At 43.5% G+C, this 26,589-nt stretch overlaps 4 protein-coding genes across 8 annotated transcripts in view; 1 reads left to right on the forward strand and 3 right to left on the reverse strand.

The window, feature by feature from the left end:
* The window catches only part of RB195_022823 (uncharacterized protein), a gene marked incomplete at both ends in the record, with an annotated part of 34,040 nt that extends 28,791 nt beyond the window's left edge, over window positions 1–5,249 (reverse strand). The window contains 4 exons of one of the 2 annotated variants that reach the window (XM_064210054.1): window positions 1,791–1,928; window positions 1,988–2,063; window positions 4,876–4,974; window positions 5,125–5,249. In XM_064210054.1, the coding sequence (XP_064065939.1) occupies window positions 1,791–1,928; window positions 1,988–2,063; window positions 4,876–4,974; window positions 5,125–5,249 (438 nt within the window). Of the gene's footprint in view, window positions 1–1,790; window positions 1,929–1,987; window positions 2,116–4,802; window positions 4,975–5,124 lie in introns of those variants that run through there. The other variant, XM_064210055.1, reaches the window with a different exon arrangement.
* A 94-nt stretch (window positions 5,250–5,343) lies between these two features.
* RB195_022827 (uncharacterized protein) lies at window positions 5,344–6,490 on the reverse strand (the record flags this gene model as incomplete). Of its 2 annotated transcripts, XM_064210060.1 has the most annotated exons (2): window positions 5,344–6,120; window positions 6,173–6,490. In XM_064210060.1, the coding sequence occupies 2 exons, from the start codon at window positions 6,488–6,490 to the stop codon at window positions 5,344–5,346; spliced, it is 1,095 nt and encodes a 364-aa protein (XP_064065940.1). The 2 variants fall into 2 exon arrangements, with proteins under 2 accessions (XP_064065940.1, XP_064065941.1); XM_064210059.1 differs by having other exon boundaries at window positions 5,344–6,186.
* Window positions 6,491–7,730: 1,240 nt separating this feature from the next.
* RB195_022828 (uncharacterized protein) overlaps window positions 7,731–26,589 on the reverse strand; it is a gene marked incomplete at both ends in the record, with an annotated part of 36,326 nt that continues 17,467 nt past the window's right edge. Inside the window, 6 exons of one of the 3 annotated variants that reach the window (XM_064210061.1) lie at window positions 7,731–8,136; window positions 12,178–12,308; window positions 12,360–12,463; window positions 12,544–12,685; window positions 12,738–12,867; window positions 22,156–22,279. In XM_064210061.1, coding sequence (XP_064065942.1) covers window positions 7,731–8,136; window positions 12,178–12,308; window positions 12,360–12,463; window positions 12,544–12,685; window positions 12,738–12,867; window positions 22,156–22,279 — 1,037 coding nt within the window. Of the gene's footprint in view, window positions 8,137–8,596; window positions 8,736–8,860; window positions 8,937–12,170; window positions 12,309–12,359; window positions 12,464–12,543; window positions 12,686–12,737; window positions 12,868–22,155; window positions 22,280–26,589 lie in introns of those variants that run through there. The other 2 variants (XM_064210063.1, XM_064210062.1) reach the window with 2 other exon arrangements.
* RB195_022829 (uncharacterized protein) lies at window positions 9,342–10,088 on the forward strand (the record flags this gene model as incomplete). The annotated part of the gene is made up of 2 exons (XM_064210064.1): window positions 9,342–9,450; window positions 9,619–10,088. The coding sequence occupies 2 exons, from the start codon at window positions 9,342–9,344 to the stop codon at window positions 10,086–10,088; spliced, it is 579 nt and encodes a 192-aa protein (XP_064065944.1).

Below are 26,589 nucleotides of genomic sequence, written 5' to 3' on the forward strand. Positions count from 1 at the left end.
GACAACCGTTGGACCAGAGCCGTGAGCGAATGGGTTCCCTGCGATATTAAGCGCACTACAGGAAGACCGCCGACCCGATGGTCAGATTTCTTCACGAAGAAAGATAAAAGAAAAGAAGAAAGAAAAAGAAAGAAAAATATGATGCTCTTCGTGTCCCACGCGAAAGGAGGAACTAATGGGCTACTCTGGCACGCGATCGGGACAAATGGAAGAATTACTAGCGCCCGCTCGACCAGTTCGAAGATCAACGGGAGTCAAGGTGATCAAGGTGATCCTCCACAATACCAGAAGTCATTCTCTCTACAATGCACGTGGGTGACTCCCACATCCAGCGCAGAGAGGATGAGTTCTAGAATTGCGAGTTCTCATGTGTGGTCTTAATTGTCATGATGAACTCGGAGAGCCTCTCCCCTGTTCATTCCATGGTGAGCCGTGGGTCCCGATGTGAAGTTCCTCAGGCGTTCTTCGAGTCTCCGATTTCGGGATTGAAATCAATAATGGCCTTGTAGAATTTATGCTCTGTAGAACTTCTCTACGTCCATATTGAAAGCTTCGACTTCTTCATACCTTGATATTGGAGCGTAGGTGACGTAGATAATCAAAGCTGACGTTGAATCACATCTTCTCATCCACAGACTTCCGATGACACCAGCAGCGACTACATACTACCCGGTATTAGACGGATTGTAGGAAGACCGCTGACCAGATGGTCAGATTTTTCACGAAGTCCTTCAAAGAAAAATATGATGCTCCACGAAAAGAAAAGACACTGGACCAAATGTTGCGTCCGATAGGGACAAATGGAAGCATTAAGGAAATCGAAATTAAAAATTGAATGAAAGTTGGTAGCCGACAGCCACAATGTCCTCATTTCGCTCACGATACCGTTCTCCATTCATCTCTATTCACCCAACATCAGCTGGCCGATTTCGGCACTAGAGATTATGAGAGATTCTACAACTTAAACTGAAAAAAAAGACTTCCTTTTCTGATTCCTCTGATTCTCTGCGCCAGATGGATATGCTCAGATGCTCCGACTGCCCGTATCTCGGTCAGGAAATAGATATGACGAATAAATGTCTGATCCCTGAGCTAAGCAGCAGGAAACCAACAATTGTGAGAGCGTACAAAAGCATCACTTGAGTAATGGAAAAGAGCGAACATAACCTGCTTCGCCCTTCAAACACTCTTTTTACTGCATTAAGTTACGCTTAAGAAACCTATATGCTTCGTAGGCAGAAAACATTCGGTCAGCGTCATCGATCGTCCAATAGAAGAGGTGAAGTTTCAGAACTTTCATTACAACGATGAACAAGTGATGAACCAGTATGGTGGATAATATATCCGACGTGAGCTCAGTGAAAAACCTACTGAAATCATTAGGGCATTCCATAATATGAACTTCAACTAGTATTCTAAATTAAATGTACTATTCTGCTGTTGTTCGCTATTACGGTTTTTAATTCGAAGGGTTTGTTGAATTGCTAACAACACGCTGCTGGTTCACGTTAGACGTGTAAATAATGGGTAAATAATGATTTCAGACCGAGTTCAAGGCAAAAACTCCCCTCTCCAGCAATTCATAAACAATTCTGTTTACTATCGGAGCACATCTCCGATAGTAATCAGAATTGTTCATGGATTGCTAACGTTTCCTTTTGAATCTATCACAATTACTCACGATTGTTTCAAATTAGTAAAAATAATCAGTTCTGCTATGAACGCATCCGCAAACAAATCTTTGTGCTGGAGAGTAACCCACAATATTCATTTTTTACGTAACAACTAACCTCCATTTCAGCAGCATGTATACGAACTAATCTTTGCACTCGAACACGCCGTCTATCTTTCGAAGCGTAGATAGTGTCACCTTTGTTAAGTTGACCTTGATATACGCGGAAGTATGTTAACTGCCCATACTTGCCTGCCTGGAATCAGTTTTATGGACATGTAACTTGGTTCTAACTAAAACCAACAGGTAAACCACCTCAAGTTTGAACGCAAAACCAACAAAAGGCTTTTGATTGCTTCTCTCAGGCGATAGAATTATGGTGGATTCCTTGCTAAAACGAAAGTTTAGCTCAGAAAACTGAGAGAGCCATTGCACATAAACTTCTGCAAGGAAAAGACATTCTGCTTCATAAATATAATAGCAACACACGTAATTACAGATGATGATCAACGCCTCCCCACACGGAAACGATCAGATTTGATAAGAAACTGTGAAATGCAGTACTATTAGTAATAGGTCCTTACAAGTAATAGTGACTCAGTACAAACAGACGACCAAAAGGAACTTACTGAGATAAGGTAGTTTGGCATTGATCTGAATTTTGTATGAATCTTTTCTTTTCCAAAATCAATGTTGGGTCGATTCATTCCATTCGACGAATGAAATGGCTGCGGCGCGCAGGGGCGCGCAAGGGTTGCAGTAGAGGACGTCGTAAGGAACCGCATTCGAAAGTCATCTGTTTTCAGTGATGCGGAGAGAAATGAGCGGAACCACCCTTGTATTCACAATCTACGACCCAATATAGGTATACTCCAACGAAAATCCATACCACGCCAGATTCGTGGAGTGATGCTTTAAATCATTTACTGATATAATGTAAGAAATGATTAGCTGAACTGTAAAATGTAGCTATCCGTAGTCTTAGGGAGAGAATTCAAATTTGAAGAAGACACAATTGCTGTCTTCAGAAAAAGTGGAGCTTATACTGGATGTAACCGCAACATGATTCCACTTATAAAAAGTTTTGTGGTCGCTATCGTGAATGTTCGCGAGAAATTGTGGAACTCCGCGGTCAGTTGACGTGGATAACAGACAAAAAAGTAACGAAGCATGAAGCAAGCAAGCAAAGCATGATATTCATTAAATTTTCTTCCGTCGAAGAATAACGAAGATTCCACCTTACCCAAACAGCGAGGCATTAGTTAAACCAAATTATCTAATCTGTCCGATAGCATGTAATACAATAACGTCACTGACGTATAAATGACAACGTTTAAAGGTTCTTGGATTTCCAAAGGACATACCTTCTTATTTACGATAAAATAATAAAATGTAAGTGTACTGTAAGTGACTAGTTTCTTTGCTGTATCAGATGGTTAACCTTAGAAAAAGCTAGAAGACAAGTGCTTCACAGTGCTTCAAAAACCCTTGCCATAGAACAAAGGAAGAGAATATCATAATAAACAGTAATCCAAGGAAGAAAGGAACTACTATCCCCGAATTTCAAACTAAGGGATGAAACTGGAATTTCGGGCTTTTGATCCTTATCATGCAGCTAACGGCGATTACTTCAGTTAACTGCATGGTTACATCTTTTACTCTTCCTCTGTCCAAATTTCTTCTCGTTTTTCCACTTGCTCTTGCTGATCTCATTATTTAATTTGTATTTTCATTTGCTTCCATCTTTTGCATCATCTCTGTCCTACTGTCCCCTGTCCTTTAAAGTTATATTTGTGTGCCTTTTCTAGGTTTTATGTCTACTTTTTGCTTCTTCCAAAAGGGTTCTGATTCCAACTTTTATTCATGAGCACGTTTTATACCACAAGTTTACCTTGTACTACACGTTTACTGCATTCATGTTTGTTTCATTTTCGTGTCTCACTGCTCCTACATCAATTCTTGTTTTTGTTTCTGCTTCTCCACTCTTTCATTTTAACTTTACTCTCCCTTTTACACTCTGTCTTGCTCTGTCACTACTCCCCAGCATGTAATTGTACTGTTTACTCTGCTCCAGGTCAAAGAATGTGTAGCGTACGATAATCGGCACTTAAATCACATTAATATATGAGACGAACATTGAAGCTAAAGGAACACAATTCGTGTAGAAAAAGTAGCGGAGGTTTCTCAAGTGGAAATAGATACTCTTTTCCAGTATCTTTTTTCTAATTAGAGGAAGTACTTTTTTTTACACAGCATCCTAGATTATACTGCCTCAACACTGGCATGAGATAATGAAAAAAAAATACGAAAGAAAGTCAGAGTGCTCCATAATAAAACTTAGGTAGCATTTTTATACATTACTTGGAGTTTCAACACATATTTCCAATCGACTTTTTCTTTGGAAGAGCAGTTTTCTGCTACAATTCAACCAACTTTGGAGACAGAGAGGGAAATCAAACTTTTCATATTCAAATTTAGGCGTAGCGCTTTTGATAGGTTCCTGAACACTGAATCCTAAGGTTTGATTTAATTACCGTTTTTCGTGTGTAATCTATTTTGTACTTCCGAATTTTATCAGTTCCCAACCTCAAACCTCTGCTCAGAAAAACTTTAAACCAAACAAAAGCTATTGAGGTACTTCGGCTCTTGTGATGCTATTACGTAGTGGAGAAAAGTGACAGAAAAAATAAAGAACATAATGTCGTTTCTTCTCCTGTTACTAATGTTAAAACAGTAGCAAGGTTAAAAGCAGGTGTCCAGCTACTGTGTCAATACTTGATACTGTGGGAATCAAATGAAAACGGCAATGAACTTAATTACGTGGTTGGAAGAAGTTCGCCTGTAAAAAGTAAATAGATTGGAAAGGAAGTAAAACGAGAATACAAAGAACGAGAAAGGTAATGAAAATCTGAGATAAATGAGTGATAAAAATAAATAAGGAGATCAATGCAATAACAAGTGGAACAACGAGAAGAAAACTGGACAGAGGAAGAGTAAAAGATTTTATCAACATAGATGGGCTGGTCACATTATGATAAGAATCTACTACAGATGGACCAAAAGAACGCTAGAGTGGATCCCAAGGGACGCTAAACGCCCCCGAGGGAGACCGCCAACGAGATAGGGTGACGTGTTCGCTGCACGGATGGACCAGCTAAGAGCTCAGCTGGATACGGCTCAAGGACCTCGTCAACGTCACTCACGAAGCTTGAGAACATCTTGGATGACAATGGCGAGGGAACGAAACGAGTGGAAGAGATGCTGGGGCCCGCACGTCCAGTGAAGACGGGCCATCTAAGTATCTAAGTAAGTAGGTATTAAGGATCACTCTTGCAAAGAGCTTGTAGATGACGGACAGTAAGCAGATTGGGCGATAATTGCCGATGTCATGTGGATCTCCCTTTTTATACAACAACAACAACGGTCTTGCTGGCCTTCCACTGTTTAGGAACCTTGTATTCTGGCAGATAACGTGTAAAGAGCCTCGCCAGGGTGTTGATGAGTACTGCGGAAGGTTCTTCAGGTGTTCTGGTCTTATTCCGTCGGGACTGGGTGCCGTACGATTTTTTACCGACATGATAGCATGTCGTATCTCGGACGGGAGGACCTCTAGAATGTGTCCGTCTTCCCTCAGATGGTGAGGAGGCAAGTAGACATGACCGTCGAAGAGATCAGAGTAGAAGTCGTAGATGATTTTCTCCATCCCCCTTCTCGATGCAATAGTTGTTCCCTTCGGGTTCCGGAGAGCAGTGATCCTCGTTTTGCAACTGGCGAAGTCTCGACGGGTTCCCCGCCTCTGCAGCTTCAGCCAGCACTTCTGCTCTTCTCCCTTGAAGGTCTTCCTCTATCGCCTCTCTGCAAAGCCTTGCGAGCTCGGACATGAGATCTTGGTTCCCTGCGGCTCGTGCTGCTCCACGCTGGCGTATCAGCTCAAGAGTTTCAAGAGACAGGCATCTCTCGGTGGTTTTAAAACTCTCAACCTTCTTCGCGCAGTCGTGAAGGTGTTCAACGAGCTGGTCATATTCCTCGTCGATGTTGTCCATTGCGGAATCTTCCCAAAAGCCTGCTAGCGTAACGAAGAGATCCCAGTTGATGGTAGTTCTGGGATTTCTCTCTCTGAACCTGGCGGCTTTCTCTGCTCTCCTTGTGAAGGAAAATCTTCCTCGGAGGAGGCGATGGTCCAATCCCGTATAGAACTTTGGTGCAACAGCGACGTCCGTCAGGCAGAACCTTTTATTGACGATGATGTGGTCTTTTTCATTACGGTACCCTCCACCGGGTGACTCCCAAGTCCAGCGTAGAGAGGAGGGCTTCTGGAATTGTGAGTTCCCATGGATGGTCTTAGTCGTCATGATGAACTCGGAGATCCTTTCCCCCTGGTCATTCCATTGTAGGCCGTAGGTCCCGATGTGAAGTTCCTCAGGCGTTCTTCTTGGGTCAACTTTGGCCTTGAAATCACCAATTATGACCTTGTAGAGGGCATGATCTTCTCGGTAGAACTTCTCCAGGTCCATAAGCTTCGACTTCTTCTTCGTAGCTTGATGTTGGAGCGTAAGCGACGAAGATAGTCAAACTGGTGTTGGACCACATCTTCTCATCCGCAGACGTCCGATTCGGGTCGTAAGTTGTTCGAAAGAGTCGATGTTCTTTGTCGTTCTCGCGTTGACGAGGTCCACCAACACATCTAATGTCGCGTGTTCCTGAAAACAGTTCTTCTCCAGTTTCATATACGGCGTTGAGAGGGTGACGTCGTCTCGTCTCGATCAGTCCGATGACGTCGTTCTTAATCTTCCTGGCTTGCGTCATCAGATCTTCCATGGCCGCTTCCCATGCAAGCGTACGTACGTTATGATCGTACAGATCGTCATCCTAGTCCTTTTCAGTTTCGGTAGCCTATATGACTCCTGCAATCTCGTCTTCCCCGGCGCTACCGTACCAGACTTTCCTCCGGAATCAGGAAACTCTTTTCTTGTACTGCGACATGCAAAAAATTTTTTAAACCCATGGGCAGGTTGCAAGCCTCTAGTCCCATAAGCTGCATGATAAGGATCAAAAAACCTATGTTCCAATTCCATTCCTTACTCAGTTCCAAATTAGGAGATATATACTTCCTTTCTTTCTTAGATTAAAGTTTATTGTGATATTCTCCTCATTTGTTCTATGGTAAGTGAAGAATAAGTGAAGCACCGTAAAGCACACATTTTCTGCCTTCCTCTATGCTTAGTAGTCTGAAACAACGGGGGAAGTAGTTGCACGCTGCACCACTTCGAATTTGGCAGTGCGTTATCATTACTCCAAGGGGCGGAGCCTAACGCAGCCGGGTGTAAGTTTAGATACGAGTACAAGTACGACACAAAACAAGTCAAAAAAGCACTCTTGTACTTTTGTTAGCTGTTTGGGCATCTGGTCAACTTCAACCTACAGCTAAACTCAACTTCTGCTATAGAATCGTCATCATATTTTACGAAGCAACCAAGCAACCTTGGGTATAGTCCGGTCAAAACGACATGAGGTACAGTGCATTTGCGTATGCGCTCGAAATGGCGCGGTGGAGGCAGCAAGTGGAACCAAGGTGGAACCATCGCAAACTGCAACGATGGATGGTGCCACCAAGGGTTCCACTACGCTCCACCTCAAGGGAAGGAGGGTATACAACTGCACCGTGCCTCATGTCATTTTGACCCTGCTATATTTCTGGTCAGAAGCGATGTCAAGTACTGCACTGATTGGTTTTGGTTCAACTAAGGGAAAGAAAAAAGTAAGGATTAAGTAAGGTATTTCATCCAAATGTAGTTATTTTGCGAAATCTGGCAATGATCTCGAAGGGATGAGAGGCTCGGTTGGCTCAAGGGTAGTTTCGAAGCATCCACCGCGTAGTCGCAGCAGAACCGCTAGCGATTGCGCTACCGTAGCTTCATCATAATCTTCATCGACACTGTGTGCTGGTAACAGTATTTATTTTAACATAAATACTTATGTGAGTGTGTGTCAGTGCTTGCTTTGAAAACATCTAACAATCGAACCACAAAAGTTCACAGATTATCGAAGTTCGAAAAGTTTAGAGCAGAGAATCGTCCCTTTCTTCCCAGGATAGTGATTTCATTATCCATTGCAATGCAGCCGTGAACAGCTTCGGCGATATAGTATCGCCTTGTCGTACTCTCTTTCCAATGGGTATGGTGAGAGGGCAGTGGAAAAGCTGTATCCTAGTCGTGCATCGATCGTAGCAATGGGCTAATGTCCTCACATACGACGCGTCCACACCTTGATCGACCAGCGCTGACAGTATTGTATTCGTTTCTACGCTGTCAAAGGCTTTCTCATAGTCGACGAAGGTTAGAACAAGGGGCAGGCGGTATTCTTGGCAAACCTCTATGATCCTCGACACGGTCTGGATGTGATCCAAGCAGCTGAAACCTTGGCGAAATCCAGCTTGTTCTTGAGGCTGGGCTTCATCCAGCGTCCTAGATATGCGCGTGAGGATGATCTTGGTGAATATTTTGTATAACACGCTCAGCAAGCACTTCGGACGGTAATTTCAAAGGTCCCTTCAGTAACATTTCTTACGGATAAGAACGGTTTGCGAGGTCTTCCACTAGTCTGGGATCCCTCCTCTCTGAAGGTAAGACGTCATGCGCGCCGCTAGAACTACCTGAAGCAGATAGCCACCAGCCCGAAGAAAGTCTGCTCATATAAAATCAGGAAGGGAGGCAGTGCCAGGTTTCATGCTCTTGATAGCGACTCGTACTTCCCAAGGGAGAATCGGTGGTGGAGGTTCACCACCGACTCTTCTTGGGAAGTATGAGTCGCTATCAAGGGCATCCTTCAGGGCCCTTGATAGCGATTCATACTTCCCAAGGAGAACTCATACTACTTATCAGGCTTAACACAGGAGTTGACAAACGGAAAAGATTCGAGTAGAACCTCTCCGTGATCATTTCCATTTCACGTGAAGAGATACGAATACCGTCTTCGCTCAGCAAGGCTGTTAGCGGCACTTCTTTACACTTGTCCTTTGTGCTGCTTCCCGAATTTTCTTCTGCCTGTATTTCGAGAGATTCTCCTGCAAAAGTAGAGACGGTGATCAAAACCACTGCAAAAGGATGTAGGTGGTCGATATCCGCTGGAGACGTGGCTTTAGGTGGTGCCCATGTCGCCCGACTATGATCTTTTCCATGGAAGGAGAACTCTTATGAAAGAGGCGAGTGGCGGACAACAACCCGGCGAGACGATTGTCGCTAGTCCATATTTTCCGATCCTGCATTTTTCATTCCGATCCCCTAGTCCATATTTTCCGATCCTGCATTATTCTTTTGTGGCCTTCTGTGGTTTGCGTTGAATTCTCCGACAAGTTTATAAAAGGACTTCTCATTACGGATCTCTTTTGCAGCTCTTCATAAAACGCGTCCGATTCGGATAAATCAGGTGCTGATGTCGGTGAGTAGCAATTGGTGATGCTTACGGATTTTTGGCGCAGAAGGCAGAGGCGAAGAATGGCCAAGTGAAGGGAAAAGATCATATAGGAGTGGACGACACATAGGTGCGCAACAAACACCACCTACATTTCGAGACGGAACCCTTTCTCCGTGACTGAGTAATGTAGCTAAGACGGTGGTGAATCTCAGCAGTGGTTCACTCTTATCTAGGCTTCCGACTCCGAGAAGTCGGAATGTCGGAGGTGTCGAACTCCCTCCTTGAAGACCCTGTCAGAAGACCACTTCCACGTCCAGAGTTATGTCCGTGCTGCTACGGGCTGGTAGAGCGTCGTAGAGGTCATGGTTGGATTCTTGACAGAAATCCAAAGTAGTTCCAATGTCTTCCTAGAAAATATTCCTTTCTGGTGGGCTAATATCGCACATTTTATTTCAAACTCACTTAAATCATGCTTGTCTTGAATCATTTTTGTGGCGTCCAACTGGTGTCATCGTGTTTTCATGGCTTTTAAGAGCCAAACGCTCGGGAACTGAACATAACGAATGACCTGACCCCCGAGCTTGGCAGGAGGAGACGAGTGGCTTGGGGAGCGTATAAGAGCATCAAGGATGTAGTGAAGAAGACCAGGAACACCCGGCTCCGCGCTCACCTTTTCAACACCACCGTACTTCCTGCTTTGACTTATGCTTCGGAAACCTGGGCATTTCGCAAGCAGGAACAAAACGCGGTGAACGTCATTGAACGCGCAATTGAGAGAGTGATCCTAGGAGTATCCCGTTTCACGCAAGTGAGGAACGGGATTGGAACTTCTCTCCTACGTCAGCGATCGAAGATTAGAGACGACGCCGCGTTTGCCAAGGAAGGTAAAATAAGGTGGGCCGGACACGTGATGGGCTTTAATGACAACCGTTGGACCAGAGCCGTGAGCGACTGGGTTATCCGCGATATTAAGCGCACTACAAGAAGACCGCCGACCCGATAATGTCAGATGGTCAGATTTCTTCACGAAGTCCTTCAAAGAAAATTATGATGCTCTTCGTGTCCCACGCGAAAGGAGGAACTACTGCGCTACTCTGGCACGCGATCGGGACAAATGGAAGAGTTACTGACGCCCGCTCGATCAGTCCGAAGATCAACAGGAGTCAAGGTGACAAAGGTGATCAAAAGCAGCAAACACGGCAAAATGGGCGGGGCATCAGCGAGAGGTAGCACAAGAGGAGCAACCTGGCTAGTGTAGCGATTATGACGCTGTCAGGAGACAATTGCGCGATGCTAGTTATCGACGCCCATTAGCCTTCTGGATAAGCGGCGGCAAATCATACGGGTACCCCTTGACCGTTCCCCAAGAGTGTCTTAGAGAGGATTTTTGCTACTAGAATAAATTTTCACTTCTTTTTGTGGGTGGTTTCGGTTCGCTTAGAAGTTAGTTGAGAAAGAGTTGGAAAATTTGCTAAAATTCCCTACTTTTCTCAACTATCCTTCTAGAAAACTGGAGGGTCTCTAAAAAAAACATAATTTAACCATTTTACAGCGCAAACCTTTCTCTACAAAACGCACTCTTGCTTATCCTCTGTCGTCTTATCTGTAGTCCGTTATTCGTGTTTACTTCGACCTAAAAAATCCGACTGTTTCTGTAACCTAAAAAATCCTACTGTTTCTGTTTTTGTATCCCACTGTTTTCGGTAATAGTCATTTCGAAACAGGACCTATGTTAACCGCTAAAATTACCTCTAGATGGCACCTAAATACGGCAAGTAACGCTGCTAATATATTTTCAGAAAAATTACCAGTAAAGTTCTCTTCTAATTGATCTTTTCCGTCTAGCAAAAATCTAGATTCCGGCGGGGATTGAACTATTCATCACGTGCAATCACTGTCAATGAGTAATATTGTGTGTAGGAAGCAGGGCATAGAGTAAAAATGTTTTTGGAGTGCGTTCTGCATCGGTATGTTGTTTTTACTATTCTGCAAAAAATCGAAATATCCCACCAGGGATAGAATACTCGACTGTTTGTTATTACTGTCACAAGAAAAATTGTCGTCGGATACACGTTAAGAACATCCTCATCTTCCAAACACTTCTAATCCTTGCAATGAAGTATCTGTGACGTTTATATTGCATATCTTTACTTTACTTGCAACACTTCGCATTGATATTCGTTACAATGCAATCTATTAATACTTATTATATTATATTGTTTTATTTATTGGGCGTAAATTTGTTTCTTTATTCATTATAAGCTATTTTTGATTGCTATATGAGCGGCTGTACTAGAAAGAATGAGATGAGGAAGTCGTTTTGAGGATGGTCTTCAATGGGGGAAGTCGTTTTCAAGAGAGCATCCCAACTACACACTTGACACTGCTTCTGAAGTTTAACCGGCGCACACAACATTTGGCCGGTCTTCGCAGCTCCGATTCAAGGACTGCATACTCTTCGCGACACATCGGAGCATATATCGAAAAAAAAGCGTAGATGGTCCAATCATATTTAGAGAGGCGTCGACGACAAATGGACTAAAAGAACTTTTGAGCAGATTTCAAAGCTGCCAGATTCACTCGAGAAAGACCACAAACACGGTGGACTGGCGTACTCGTAGAACGCATGTACAAGTTAATAGTTCAGCTGGATACGACTCAATTACCTCGTTTGAGTCACCCAGTGAGCTAAAAAAGTTTTTGTATGAGGAGCGTCCCGGATAGGAAGGAGTAGAAATGATGTTGAGCCTCGTACGATCAGTGAAAATGGGACAACATGTGTGATCCTTGCTCTTCTGAGGAACGGAAATTAAAGATGATACTTTTACATCTTCTGGATGTCACGGATCTTATACAGGTGACCAAGTTGTGTTCTGTTTGAACATGTGTGTTCTGTTCATTACTGTCTTCCCATACTGTTGCACCACTGCACAACTTTCTACACAGCCACGTAGTTGCTACACTCGTTTCCACTTTAGGAGTTGATTTCGTCTTCCTTCATGAGAGTATTTTCCCTGCTCAACATTAGAACACTATTCACTCAATCCAACACCGATTACTGAACAAAATACGAGAGGGAAACTTCTCAATACCTTCCACTTCTGACAACAGCTCGATTAGTTACTTCGCTTGGATTAGGCAGGTATCGTACCGCGCTGTCGACCATTGATTGCACACCCTTGTTTTTCAGCGCTGATCCAATCACAACTGGTAAAAATGTCCGCTGAAAAACGTCATTCTCTAGTGGAAACTTCACAAGGAATAGTACTAATACTTTTATGACAGATCTACGGATGGCAGCATGAATCTGTTCGGCATTGGGACTTTCATCGTTAAGGAACATCTCTCCGATAATCTCATCTCCATTTGCCAAATGCTCTGTTGATTCAAAGATTAAGTTTTGGCCAAACGAGGAAAGGCAGTTTGACAGAAAAAGAAAGAGAATAGACAATACAAACCTATCATTTCTTCTCTGAATTCTTTCACCTGCACTCTCATATTGTCAGGAATTTCGTCAATTCGAACCACTAGTCCTTCATCTCCTTCATAGAAAAGAGAGTGCTCCTCTATCAAATCGACAACACCGCGGAAACCAGAATCCTAAGCTCAATAAAAGCTAAAAGCGTCACATCCATTAAACAATGGTTCACACTTTGCCAATCGGTAGCTGAATAAGAGCAGCATTGTGTTTAAGCTTGTTACGTAGTCCATATAAAGCACGAAACGGCGTAGCGCCAATCCTGTCCAGCTTGTTCACGAAGCAAATGAATGGAACATTATATCTGAAAGAGTTTGTCAGCGGAACTCCAATTACAGAGAAACATCAAAACCAGCGCAGCTCCTATTGAATTTGCTGTTCCATAGGTTCTCGTGTCAACAAGACTAGTACGACACGGCTGCGCTGATCGACTCCATGAATAAGATTTGCAAACTACAAATGAAAACATAGATAATGAACATCATAGGCAAAGATCGCAACGCTAGAAGCTAAAAAACAAAAAAGCGAAGCATCCAAACAAGTTAATTCTGCATTTCTGAAAGGCATAGTTGACCTTATATTTACTCGCTGGAACGTGGCACAACAAAAGTTATAACTCGTCTACGGAAGATGTCCTACTTGCTGTAACTTTGCATTTTGGTCTCTGTTTCAAGCACTAGATTACTATCAGAACATCTATAAACCATGTTTTCAGATTCAAGGTGTTACGGGCAATACCTAACATTTGACTTACTTGACATAATCGGCGGGCGCGTGTCACGGTCTAACGCGGCTATCTGCATCTTCGGCGGGGTATGTCGTCCTTGAACATATCCGAGTCCATCTTGTTCGATCTTCAGCTAGAGTTCGCATAGAATCTACCCATCCGTCGCTATGGCACAAATGGCGGAATTTCACGTCTCGACTGAACAGCCTGTCAACGCCAAGTGTCCTCAGATCTTCCTTCGCCACCTCCGCCCAGAACTTTTACGATCTGGAGGCCTTTTCCAATTAGGATCTGGAAGCATCCTCAGGACTACTCGGACAAGACGATCAGATGGTCTCCTCACAACGGGACCAAAGAAGCGAAGACGGTTCTCCATGAGTTCAGAAGGCCGGGCAAGATGTTGACGTTTTCCACGTGTCATCCGCCGGTACACCATGTCCACTTTAGAGTAAAGTTCTTCATTATGGCCAAAGGGCAAAAGTAGCCTAGCAGTCGTCTAAACAGCAGTCAAGCTTTTCTATCACCATCGCCGGCGCTGCCCAAGTATCCTATCCGTACATCATGATAGGGTGAGTTGCGGATAGGTACACTCGCAACTTGACTTCGCTAGCGACGGGGTCCACGACAGGCACTTGGTCAATGAGTTGAATGCCGAGTTAGCTTCAGCACATTTTCGCTGAATATCTCTCTCATAGCCGCCATTCTTTTTCAGCATACAGCCCAAATAACAGAACTCATCCACGAGTTCGATAGGTTGTCCATGCACCCTGATTCCCGTTGAGGGTCTCAAGGAGACATCGTCGGCGTACTCGAGATCCACCAAGGGACGTGCAGAAGGTGCTAGCGGGACACTGCTCAACTGTTCTTCGCATTATGTCATCTACGGCAAAGTTGAACAGAAAGGGTCCCACCACGGTCCCTTGTCTTTTTCCAGTTTCCACTTCCAATGGTGTAATAAATCCAGCAGGTGTTCGGACCGCAGCAGTTGTTCTTCTATTCATGTCGTTTATTAGGCGTACGAAGTTTCCTGGAACTCGGCGCGAAGTGCATTGAGAAGACGGCCTCGGTGAAGAGAGTCGAAAGCGACTTCGAAGCCCAAAAATGCTAACTGTAGAGGCTTCGAATATCGCTGCCACACTTCAATCACTCTTCTCACAATAAACACTTGATCAATCGTCGATCGACCTGGGCGAAAGGCGGCTTGCTCGTCACGGGTGGTTTCTTCGCAATGTCGGACTAGTCGATACAGGATGATCTGCTCCAAAACCTTGTACATTACCCGAAGTAATGATATTCCTCGGTGATTACTGGGTTTCATAACTGATAGCTTCTTGTGGAGAGGAATTATAATAGCGTGTCTCCACGAGTCAAGAATGCTTTCGTCAATCCATATTGAACGAATGATCTTCGTCATCTCACGAATCCCAGGAGGAAGAGATTTTAGCATTTCTGCGCTAATTCCATCGTCTCCGCCAGATTTTCCATTCTTCATTTTTTGAATACCACTGGAACCTCCCACACAGTCGGTGGCTCTTCGCTGACCGTGGTCTATGTCTGTCTCTGGACGTGCACGAGTTCAGGGACTGACGGCGCTTGTCACTTCAGCAAAGTGTTAAAATGCTCCTTCCAGAAGGGGAAGGTTGCTACCCGACAGCGACCCCGTTGGCTGTGTTCAGGACACGCGAACACCTCTTAATCTTGCCGCTATACTGCTTTAGCAGAGTATAGGCCTTTCTCAGGCTCTAGTCCTCCCACGCCTTCTCAAGCTCCTTCGCTCTGACGTCCATTCGTTCTTACGATCACTTTTTAGGTGACGACGTAATTTCGTTCTCAGGCGCTTTTCCTGGCTGAAGGTACCAGTAACGCGGGCTACACATATAGGATTTAACATGGATCTTGTCTCTGCAGATTCAAAGGCGAACTTCTTCCTTGTTGTTCAGATCGGGAGGATTTTCTTTGCGGTGTCTTGAATGCATTTAGCGAAAAAGTCAGCGTCATCCACTTCTTTGGCGGTAATCCAATATTGATCGATACTCGTTGGAGTAACTTCTTTCTACATTCATCTTTCATCGTCTTTCAGACCTGCCAATTCAAGCTTCGGTTGGAGTTGATCTCCGCGACTTTTTTCTGGAGTCCTACCATTAAGTTGGGAAGAACTGTGTGGAACTGTGTGTGTCGGAATCGAATGCGATATCCTAGACAGCTCTAGGTTTTCGGATCTCTGACAGAGGGATGTTCTTTTATCAGAACGTAGTCGAGCTGAAGCTCAAGAGTCGGCATCTTCCACTTTTGCTGCTCTTCTGGCGTTGATAAGGTTGTCCCGTGGCACCTAAGCTGATGGCAACGATGATTCCTCTTAAAAGTGGAGGTAATATCGTCTGCTTGCAAAGATCTATCAGACGACTTCCGTTGTCCGATGTTTGCTCCTTAGGGTAGAACCATTTTCTAACCACTTCGGATTGTTGTTCAAGTCCCATCTTTACATTAGCATCAATTCCGACAATTACCACCTGCTTTTTTGGTATCTTGGATATCAACATATCGATTTCTTCATAAAATTCATCCTTGTTGGTAATCCTTACGGTTTCCGCAGGTGCCTGATCACTTCCGATCTAGAGTTTAAGTCCTCTGCGATCTCACAGTCGTACAAAGGCGCATCTTGACAACGTTGGTCCAGACTCCTCCACCAGACTGTTTTTGGAATTCATTGAATTTGGATAGAGCGGCTTCTTGGAATTCACTTGACAGGGACCGGAAGTTCAGTGATACGAGACGGATGTTTGTCGCCAAAGATTCCATGATTCCCTCAGGCACTCGATATCATAGGATATAGGTTCTGGTATGGTGCCGTACGACAACACCTTTTTGCACTTTAGGGGAAGTTTTTACCATATAACAATGCAGGTTATTTAGTTCGGACGTTCCCAAAGCTTTTACGCAAGTGCTTGATTGCGTTTGGTGAAAGCAGGGCCACTTCGAGCAGATAACAGTCAAGCTTGTGTACGCGCCCCAAGTGTTGCCACTTAATGTGGGATATGTTGCGTATAGGTTTTCGAACCGAAATCAGAATCTAGCGGATGTCAATTTGCACTGGTTTTAGTGGATGTACTGCAAGGTGAAGAGTGATCGTTTTCGATCCATTGCTACAGAATGTGTGTAACGAATAAGATCAAAGTATTGAGCGAAGTGTTTGGGTTGAACATGTTAGGTCTTTAGTGGCGAAACCACAATAATTCACGCAAATCTTCAAACGTTCAAGTCTGTATATGGTACGTCTGCTCCTAAGTATTGAGTACTTTAATAAATAATCACTTTAAAAAGATTCCTGTTCTACTTTTATTGCGATGGTTTCCTGATTAATGTCTGTGCTTGATACTCGGTATCTTTCCAAGTCATACTTCTTTCTACCTCAATTTTTTGCCGCAGCAATTCGTAACGGTGGTAAGCCCAGTACGATAGGAGGATTTTCCCAAGAACGAGAAAAGAGATGGTCAGAAGGGGATCTATATCAATTAAAGGAATTCTGCGTTAAAAGTGAGGAACATTTCTTGCTTACCGTGAAATAAGAGAGCCTCCATTTTTCAGTCGAGAGGAACTTCTAAACCACTGTTTCTTTTTTTCACTAACCAGTGTTTTTTTGTTTCACAGTGTTCTTTTTGTTTCACTGATATGATTTTTCCAAATCATATCAGTGAAAGTAAGCATGAGACATAGACAATTTTTTAGGCATGACAATTCAAGACATTTTTTGTTCGTTCTATGTAAATACAGAAGCCTGTAGTTAACATTTAATGTTAAACTTTCATTGAGTTTTATTCCATCGATTATCTTCTATTTGTCATTTAGTGAACAATAACATCACATACATCAACAACATACATTTACATCTCCTTACTCAACAAATCAATACGTATGAGGAGATAATTTGCTCCTGTCAGATATTTTTTGCATTTCACTAGTCGATCACTAACGTTAGAGTCAATTGAACGGTTCTAGCAGATATTTCTTTCTCGTGGGTTAATATCGTGAATTTCATTTAAAACTCACCTAAATCATGCCTTGTCTTGAGTTTATATTATTTCTCCGAAGGATACCTTTCGATTCGACTGGAACGGAAACGGTCACGTAATCTTTGGACAACCAAGAATTCCCTAATCTGCACCTCGTGAGTCACATAGCAACAACGTCAGACCAAAATTTCTTCATTTCCCAACAACATCTCGACTGATGTGAGGAGAGGGCTCCGATACAATAAAGGGTAAAGTACAGTAAAGTCAACGATGCACCTACGCGTGCAAATTTAATCAGACCCCACGTGCAGCCCTAAAATGACTTGCGGGGGCTACCCGATAAGTCAAATTAGTGTTTTTACCCTCCCAGACACGTCTGGTACCAATTCATCGACCCCGAGGGTTGAAAGACCTTGCTGGCAATAGGACAGTTTGCAACCATCGATCGATGGTGCAGGCAAACCGGAACCTCTTACCGATTGCGCTACACCCGTCCTGCGACGTCCATAGTGACCATTTTTGAACACTGCAACACTAACTTTCATGACGACAGTGTTTTCAGTTGATGTACCAGTCCGAGATCTCCTCTTCTGCCTATAACAGAACTTGTGTGTTCAAATAATTGAACGCACAAGTTCGGTTAGAGGCAAACGTTATGACTTTTCACGGTTGTTTCGTTCGTGCATTTCTCCTGATGAAAATTCCATGTAACTCTCGCACTGTTTCAACCAAACAATCTCCGCTTGTAACGAATTCCAACAATGCGTTTGCTAAAATATGTCACCAAATGCAACACTAAAACCATGCAAAGAAAAATGGAGGACAACCTAGGTCAAGCATTATTTTTTATTTAAGGTCAACCTCTAGCTTCAATATTAAAAATGGAGGACAACCTAGGTCTGCTTTTAAGAGTTGGTAGTACTCGAGAACAAAATAGTCTTTCATATATGTAAAAAAAAAGCGAAAATGAAAACTATACAATGCCACTAAAATCCGGCGCCGCTCTCGAAGGCTTAATAAGAAATTTGTAATTGGGTAACATGGGAGTAAACGTTGGCAACGCCCAACTGCACTATTTTCGTTTCTATGAGTGGATCATCGAGGGTGTAGTGAAGAAAACAAAGAACAGCAGGCTCTGTGCCTACAAGGATTCTATTTGGATTTAGATTTGGATTACTCCGATCTTCGTGCAATCTCTAGTTATTCCGAAACAACGCAGCCCTCCGATACAAACTGCCTATCATAGAGTCTATTACGAACCAACTGTCGCTTGATGCTGTCGTTCGGGATGTTCACTAATATTGTAGCAGTTTTGGCCATATTGCGGACAACTGTTTTTTTAAAGCCAACAGGAAGACCCGAGGTTCCGTTTATCACTGTTTTTTAAGCTTTTTCTGCGATACAATTTCACACTAGCAATGCCATTCTGCAGTTTTATTTGAACACGTAAATAAGGTAAATAACCATCTCTTAATTGTTCTCGATAAGTTTTATGTACTGCGATTGCTCGTTCAAAATTCCAAACTATTCATCCATTTCAGAGGGCGTTGATGTCACAATCATAGATGCGATAGTCGGACCCGCTGGCACCCTTCACTTTGGACGGTTGGCGAAAGTACCCTCTTCACTTGAGTTGCACCCTATGAGCTAGACCCCTTCGCATGAGGAGGGTCCGGCTCCTCCCTGTCCCATCTGTGGTCATAATAAAGGAATACCGGCCTTACATGTGTAGAAGCCGTTCTATTATTGGTTGTTCTATCCTGCTCATAAAGCAAATAGCAAGAACTGGCGCAAGAATTTGACATATAGCAAGTCCTCTGACTGAATTTGAAATTTGAAAACCATTCGAATTGACCTGATTGATTTTGAAAAATATTTGAATTGACCTGACCATTTGAAAATGTTGTACTGAAGCCATTCGCTGGTCAAAGTCATTATGCTTTGCTTGCTTAGACCAAATGTTTCTATACTACGGCCGTGTCCATCTAGCATTTCAAATAACGCTTGCAACGTCTGTTCTTTTTGAAAATTTGTGTACAAGACGTCATGTCAAATGACTCCATGACACAACTTTGTTCGACTTTTGATTTTCAGGTTTTTGATAAAGATGAAACCATGTGGAGTGTCATCATTCTTAAAAAGAAGGCGGGGAGGGAATAAAGTTTTGTCTAAACGTAAGCTAATTTTCGTCATCAGACTCGATTACAATCTCTAAGTGAACTCTTAGCCACAACTGAACAAGACACATACGAGTTTGTATTTAACAATAAGTTCACCACCACCATGCAACTGAACGTTTTTTCCGTGGTCAGCAAATTCAACAAAATAGCTCCATTTGAAATTTTGAAGGGGAAGACGCACACCACAATTCACTGGTTGTCATCCATCCCCACCACTTGCTTTTTCAGTTGTTTTGTTCTGCGACACGGACGTTGCATGCAGCTTTGGTTCGGAAAGTAGATAATTCCAGGCGGTTGTACAGATCCTTAGATCAGCGGCTGCCAGATAATCATCACATGTGCTTATTGAACATCCACCACTTTAACAGTTTTCGACGCTTACGATTGAAGATGGAGCTACGAAGGAATAGATTTCGAAAAGTTCTGCGTAGATCTGGAACGGTCTTACTGATAAAACTAGTCTCAAAGTCATTGTTGGTGATGACAACGTCAAAGTTTGTTCCAGCAGAACCAAGACCCCTCTTGTGTACGATCTGTAAGATGCTCTTATTCTTTCAATTATTTTCCATTTGTCATATAGCGAACAATAATCTGATACATCTCCTTACTCAACAATTGATACGCCCAAACACAGCCATACCGTCTGTATGGCAATGGCAATTCATCGGAATTATGATCTCAAGATAGGTCTTCGGAGATACTTTGCTCCTGCGATACATTTCTTGCTCTTTACTAGTCGATCAGTAGCAAGAAGTCAATAGAACGGAAAAAAATTGTAGGTTACTGATTTGTTAATCTTAACATACAAAAAAGTAAAAAAGAAAGTCAGAATGGAAAATATGAAATTGAATAAATCAAGAAAGGAAACAAAAAATATCCAAGTTTTGGAATTTCAAACGCTGTAGTCTACCCATAGTCCAACTCCTGTTTTTCATTCTCTTGAAATTGGAAAAAGGATAATTAATCATTAGTGAAAGTTTGAACTTCTTCCCTTTATACTACTTTAGCGAGCAGGATCGCCATATGAGCGGGGCACAGGCTGAATGTAACGCAGTACTCTGCTAGCGCTATTAACTGCTGCGCAGCGCAATTAATGGTCGCCGTTGCCAGTCATTTTCCCTAGGAACAAGTTGCCGCTGGAGCTGTGCGCACTTAACGATACGCACCTCTCTAAAGCCAAAAAGAGGACGAGTGATACGAGTCGTGTTAGCTGCTGCGTAGGTGTGTGGGCTGGCGGAATTTGTTGTTCAAATAGTTTGAACCGTCCTAGGAATCGATACGTACCAGAGGTTTCTGGCAAAAGTGTTCACTAAAGATTGTGATGGATTCAAATGAGATCACCATTGTATTCTATGACAACAAAAGAATCGCACAGCACAGCCCCCAATGTTTTGAATGGTCGCTTTCAATAGTTTTGAAGAATGTTGCTTGCTTGCAACTGAACTATTATAATGTAAAATTCTCCAAATTGAGTATGCAACTGGCGAGTAGGTTCACAAAATGTACGCTGCCCAACCAACTTGCACCAACGCTGTTGTCGTGAGGAAAGATCGCTTTGTGATGTCTTTTGGCATATTGGTGGCGTTTGAGCTTCAAAGCTTCAATTGTATCAATTGTTGTTGGTAACGTTCCCCAGTGTTGGTTTCGTTAGGTTGGATTACTTCGTAGTAAATCACACCGAGCTGATCCCACCAGATCCACAGCATTAGTTTCTTGTCATGAATATTTAGTTTGGTCGTTCAAGTTGATGCATAGCTGGGTGATTGATGATGGTGCAAGTTGATTACAGCACCATTTTCTGTGGTTTGGGTTATCGGGGACATTATTATCATACCGTTACCATTATTCCTCAGTCGTGGTTTAATGCGAAGAACCCTTCCGCTTTTCCCTTCGGAGTAGTTATTCGCAAGTGAAAAACGGTGTTCGACGTCTCTTAGCTTGAGTTCATACGGAACCAGCGAGCTCCACTTGAGTTTTGGCATGAATCTTGGTCCAATACGGCCTCCACCACAACGTCTTTAAACTTTAATGGCCTCTCTTGCCGTTCTTGGTGGGTGGTGTCAAAATCGCTTGAAACCCCGGGATCAGTTTATTGAATTTACGTTTTTATTGACGTGGCATGTTCCCTATGCTCTTCACACAGCAATCGACGCCCATCACTTGCATTTTTCTTCAAATTAGCAACAAAAAAACAACGCATACCGCGAATTCTGTTTTGTTGGCACAAAGGTTGACCCGGAGTACAAAGAAAGTGTGCTGTTTACACTTCAGCAAAATGACCCAAACTGATTTTTAGAGGGAAATGATGACGTCTTAACATGAATATAGTTACAAGATGGTCCGATGCGACTTAATGCTAGTTACGTCATTTTTAAATTATTATCTCTTATAAATCCCTCAAAACTTATCTGTACCACCAGTATTAAACAAGTGAATTAGGGCGACCGAGGACGATATCACGTTAATAAAAACTATGGCGTAGGGTGAAGACATCTTACGTATCCCACGTTTTCAGCTTAATGTCAACACGAGGACACAAACAGCGAAAAAACATCAGAAGTTCTTGTCTTCAATAATAATACAAGTACAATAATCAATGTAATTTGTTTTCATGGGTCAATATTGCATGAGTATTGAATATTGAACTGCACAGCACTCCAAATTTATTGACTAACCTACTGAGCTGTCGGTTTACGGTAAAGGTTTGGGACTGCACACCGCCAACACCACAAAGTACTAACACAGCACCATCAAGAACACGCAGTGCTCTCTCCACTTCTACGGTGAAGTCCACATGACCTAAATTTTGTTAGAGTAGTTGAGTATATATTTATATATTAGGCTGGACAAAATGTCTTGTCATCCATTTTTCAAAATTTCCAGAAATTTCCATTTTTGGGCGGAACCCACGTTGCACCATGCTGTAGTTGAAGAACATTCTCGAAGTTTCTCCGCAATAGGTATATATACCCGGAGGGCCTTCCTTAACTTTAATCACGATGTCAGTTACGCAAGCAATTTCGAACCAGCATCTTCTATTAATAGCGTGGCGGCATTGGAGCAACGGCAGCAGCCCGGACAACAACAGCAGATTTGGCGAGGGCAACACTACCATCAGGACTGTAAAACGCTGGTTCGCTCGCTTTGCAAGCAGAGACGCCGACTTCGAAGACAAGCCCTGGGCGGAGCTACCCCACACTGTCGAAGACTCCGCCATTCTCGATGCTGTCAAAGAGGATCTGAAGATCAACACTCGCAGTCTTGCGACAGTGTGGCCATCCAACAACAATCGTCAGTCGCCTCCAGTCCCTCGGCAACAGAAAAGTGCTGGCTCGATGGATCCCTCGCACCTTGACACCCGGTTTACCCGGGTATCCATCTGTGAATCTCTTCCTCTTCGCCCGTATCGAAAGGAGTTTCTCGAAGATCTTATTACTGGAGATTCCTCTACGACTCTAACGCGCACCGCGCCCTGTGGCCCCCTCGAGAAGACCCGCCAACGCAAGCGAAATCGAACCGCCATGTCAAGAAGTGTCTCCTTTGTTGCTTCTGGGATTCGAGGGGAATGCTGTTTTTTGAGCTGCTTGCACAAGGCCATCACCGGTTCCATATACGCTAGTAAGCTCGCATCGACCTCCGAGAAAAACGGCCGAGATAAGCTTCGGTGTACCTCCTCCACGACAACGCTATGCCCCATGTTGCCAAAGAGACCCATAAAAAACTGGAGGAATTAGGGTAGGACACGGTGCTCCATGCCGCTTATTCTCCCGACCTTGCCCCCTCAGACTACCACTTATTCCGGCCCCCCAGGGATTTCCTAGTTAAGAGAACGGTCAGCTACTTCTTCGACTCCCAGTCTCCCCAGTTCTGGAAGAAAGAGATCGCTGACCTGCCCACTAGGTGGGACACTGTTGTAATTAATAATGGTGATTATATTATTGATTAATTTTTATTGTAAGCTGAGTAAAAAAATAAAGAAGAAAAAAATGACAAATGGTGACAAGACTTTCTGTCAGTCTAATATAATACGACATATTATATATATATATATATATACATATATATATATACATATATATATATATATATATATATATATATAGTAGAAGAACTAGAAGTAGCTTGGTTCTGACTCTTTTTGGCTTTCGGCACCTTCTACAACTATTTTTTATTCGTTGCAACTCATTTTTGCAAATCTGTGTGAACCAATTTCCATGTTTCGATGTTCATGTATCATTATATTTGTTCTCTTTCCTACTATGTTCCTGTCGTCTGTATATACGTTTGAACTGTTCCCTCTTCATTTTGGTATTCGTGACAAGCTATTTTGTTAAGCTTCACTTAGTGTAGTGATTTTCTGTCAGCTTTGACTGAATACAGGTGAACACGTTGAACTAGTCAATAAGAGTACCCCTCGCTGGTGTGAGTTATAGTCCTTCCGTTAGCTGACACATGAAATGAGCTAGGGAAAGACAACCAGTTAGTCGCGAGGCGACTTGGCGCGTTCCCAGGTGGCGGATAGGGCAAATCGCAGACCAAAAGTGACCTTCTGGGGAACACTGGCCAAAAATAGCCAAACATCCGCCTAAGCAGCTTCCTTTCCATAAAGTCGAACTTCTTCATCACCACTGCGCTGCCCAAGTCTCCGGATGCGAACATCATGATAGGGCGAATTGCAGAGAGATATGCTAGCAGCTTGACCTCGCTGGCGATGGGGCCGACGACAGGCACTTCGTTAAGAAACTGAATGCTGAAGTGGGATTAGAGCATCTTTGCTGAATATCTCTTTCGTAGCTGCCGTCGTTTTTAATCATGCACCCGGAGACAAACATCTGCTTACATTTATCAGAGCGGATTCGTAAATCGTAGGCTTTGATACAAAATTGACATGTTGCAACTTCGCACTGCTTGAAGCGAATATCACTAGATCGTCGACGTACTAGTACTCGTAGATGTGGTCGCACGTTAGTTTAAAAGTTGTCATATTCCGCTAGTGCCGCGCTTCTAGCGTTGAAGGGATGTCCCTTGCCACGTAAACTGATGGCGTTGATGACTCCTCTTAAACGTGGATGCAATTATGAGATTCGTCTGCTCACATTACTAGATAAAGATCTACTGGACGATTACCACTGTCCGAAGTTTGCTTCGCGGGATAATATCATTTTCCAAGCACATCGGACAATTGTTCGAGACCTATCTCTGCGTTCACATCAATTCCAACAATGACCGTCTGCTGGCTGGGTATCTTGAATACCAACGTCTTGAATTCATCAAAGGAAGCGTCCTTGCGATAGTCTTCAGCGATCTTCGCAGGTGCCTGATCACTTCTGATCCAGGGTTTGTATCCTCTGCAATCATGCAGTCGTGCAAAGGCACTTCTTGACGACGTAGAGCCAAATTCCTCCACCTGGTTATTGGTAATCGTTCCTCACAGCTACCGCGCAGCCTCCTACTACCTTCACATCAGTATCGCCGTAGAATATGGTGTAGTTTTCGATGCTGACGACGAGGCGTCCTTTGATGGGCATTTCTTGCAATGCAGCAAACGCCGCATGCAGACATCGTAGCAGTACCGAGTAATCGGCTTGTTGGAGTTCATTCCACAGCTATGATCCAGCTGTTAATGACTCGACGGATGTTAATGGTCGAAGATCCCATGTTCTTTCTAGGCATTTGACCTACGAGAGTATGGCCTCTGACAGTGTCCTGGACGACAGCACCTTTTTGCAATGTTTTGGAAGCTTGCGCCATATAACGGCGCAAGTGAAATAGCTCGTACGCTCCCAGGGTGTATACTCAGATGACTGATTATTCTAGTAAAAGAAGGGCCACCATGAGCAGGTAACAATCAGAGTTGTAAAAGTGGTCGCTTTAAAATTATATAGAGAACAGATAAGAAAGAGTCTCCTGGCTCCAAAGGAATGCCTGGAACGGCAGCGAAAGGAAGAGCAGGGTCGTAGGAGTTACCTAGGCTATCGAAACGGAAAACAACTAGGATGAAGGTCTGTATTTACAACGCATGTGCGCTTGCATTCTAGGCGGCAACTGAAGATCTGATAATGCAAGCCAAAAAGATTACGTACGACATAATCGCACTGACCGAGACAAGACGACGCCACCCTCTCACAGCCGTATATGAACCTGGAGAAGAACTGTTCTTAGGAACATGCGACAGTAGAGGTGTTGGTGGAGTTGGCATCCTCGTCAACACGAGCCACGAGTCACTCACGAACACGAGTCTTTCGAATAACTGACGACCCTAATTGGACGTCTACGGATCAGAAGATGTGGTTCAACGCAAGGTTTGACCCTTTTAGTCGCTTACGCTCCAACGTCAAACTACGAAGAAAGAGAATTCGATGCTTTCTATATGGACGTAGAGAAGATCCAGACCTTCCACAATGTGATTCCAACGCCAAAACTGAGGGACTTCACATTGGGAAGTCCTACTCTGTACATAAAGATACTTCGAGAGTTGTACAGTAACTTCAGGACCGGAATTTCGCCATTCTACAAGAATATCATCATCGACGTGAAGACAGGGGTCCGACAGGATGACACAAGTTCTAAAATATCCACGGCCACTTCGACAACACATTGCAAAAAATGGAATGTGACGATATAGGAGTTAAGCTTGATGGTCAGCAACTGCTCCATCTGCGTTTTGCTGATGCTGACACCTAGCACCAGCCAAGCGGAACGCATGCTGACCGAATTTAAAAAAAAAGCATGTGGATGCATCCGTCTTCAGCTGAATCTGAAAAGACATTCATGCGAAACAGATGGGTCTTGGATGCCCCATTTACGCTCAAAGGAACAAACATATCCGAATGCACCAGTAACCACTAGTTTATCTGGGTCGAAAAATAAACATAAAGAACGGCCTGACCCCGAGCTGGCCACGATGAAACGAGCGGCTAGGGGAACTCTTAAGAGCATCGAGGATGTAGTGCAGTGGAGAAGAGAACGACAACCGCTGGACCAGAGCCATGAGCGACTGGGTTCCACGCGATATCAAGCGCACCACAGGAAGATCACCGGCCCGATGGTCACATTTCTTGACGAAGTTCTTTAAAGAAACTTTTTATGCTCTTCCTGTCCCACGCGAA

This window comes from Necator americanus, chromosome X (genome assembly GCF_031761385.1).
Source record: "Necator americanus strain Aroian chromosome X, whole genome shotgun sequence".
Lineage (NCBI taxonomy): Eukaryota > Metazoa > Nematoda > Chromadorea > Rhabditida > Ancylostomatidae > Necator > Necator americanus.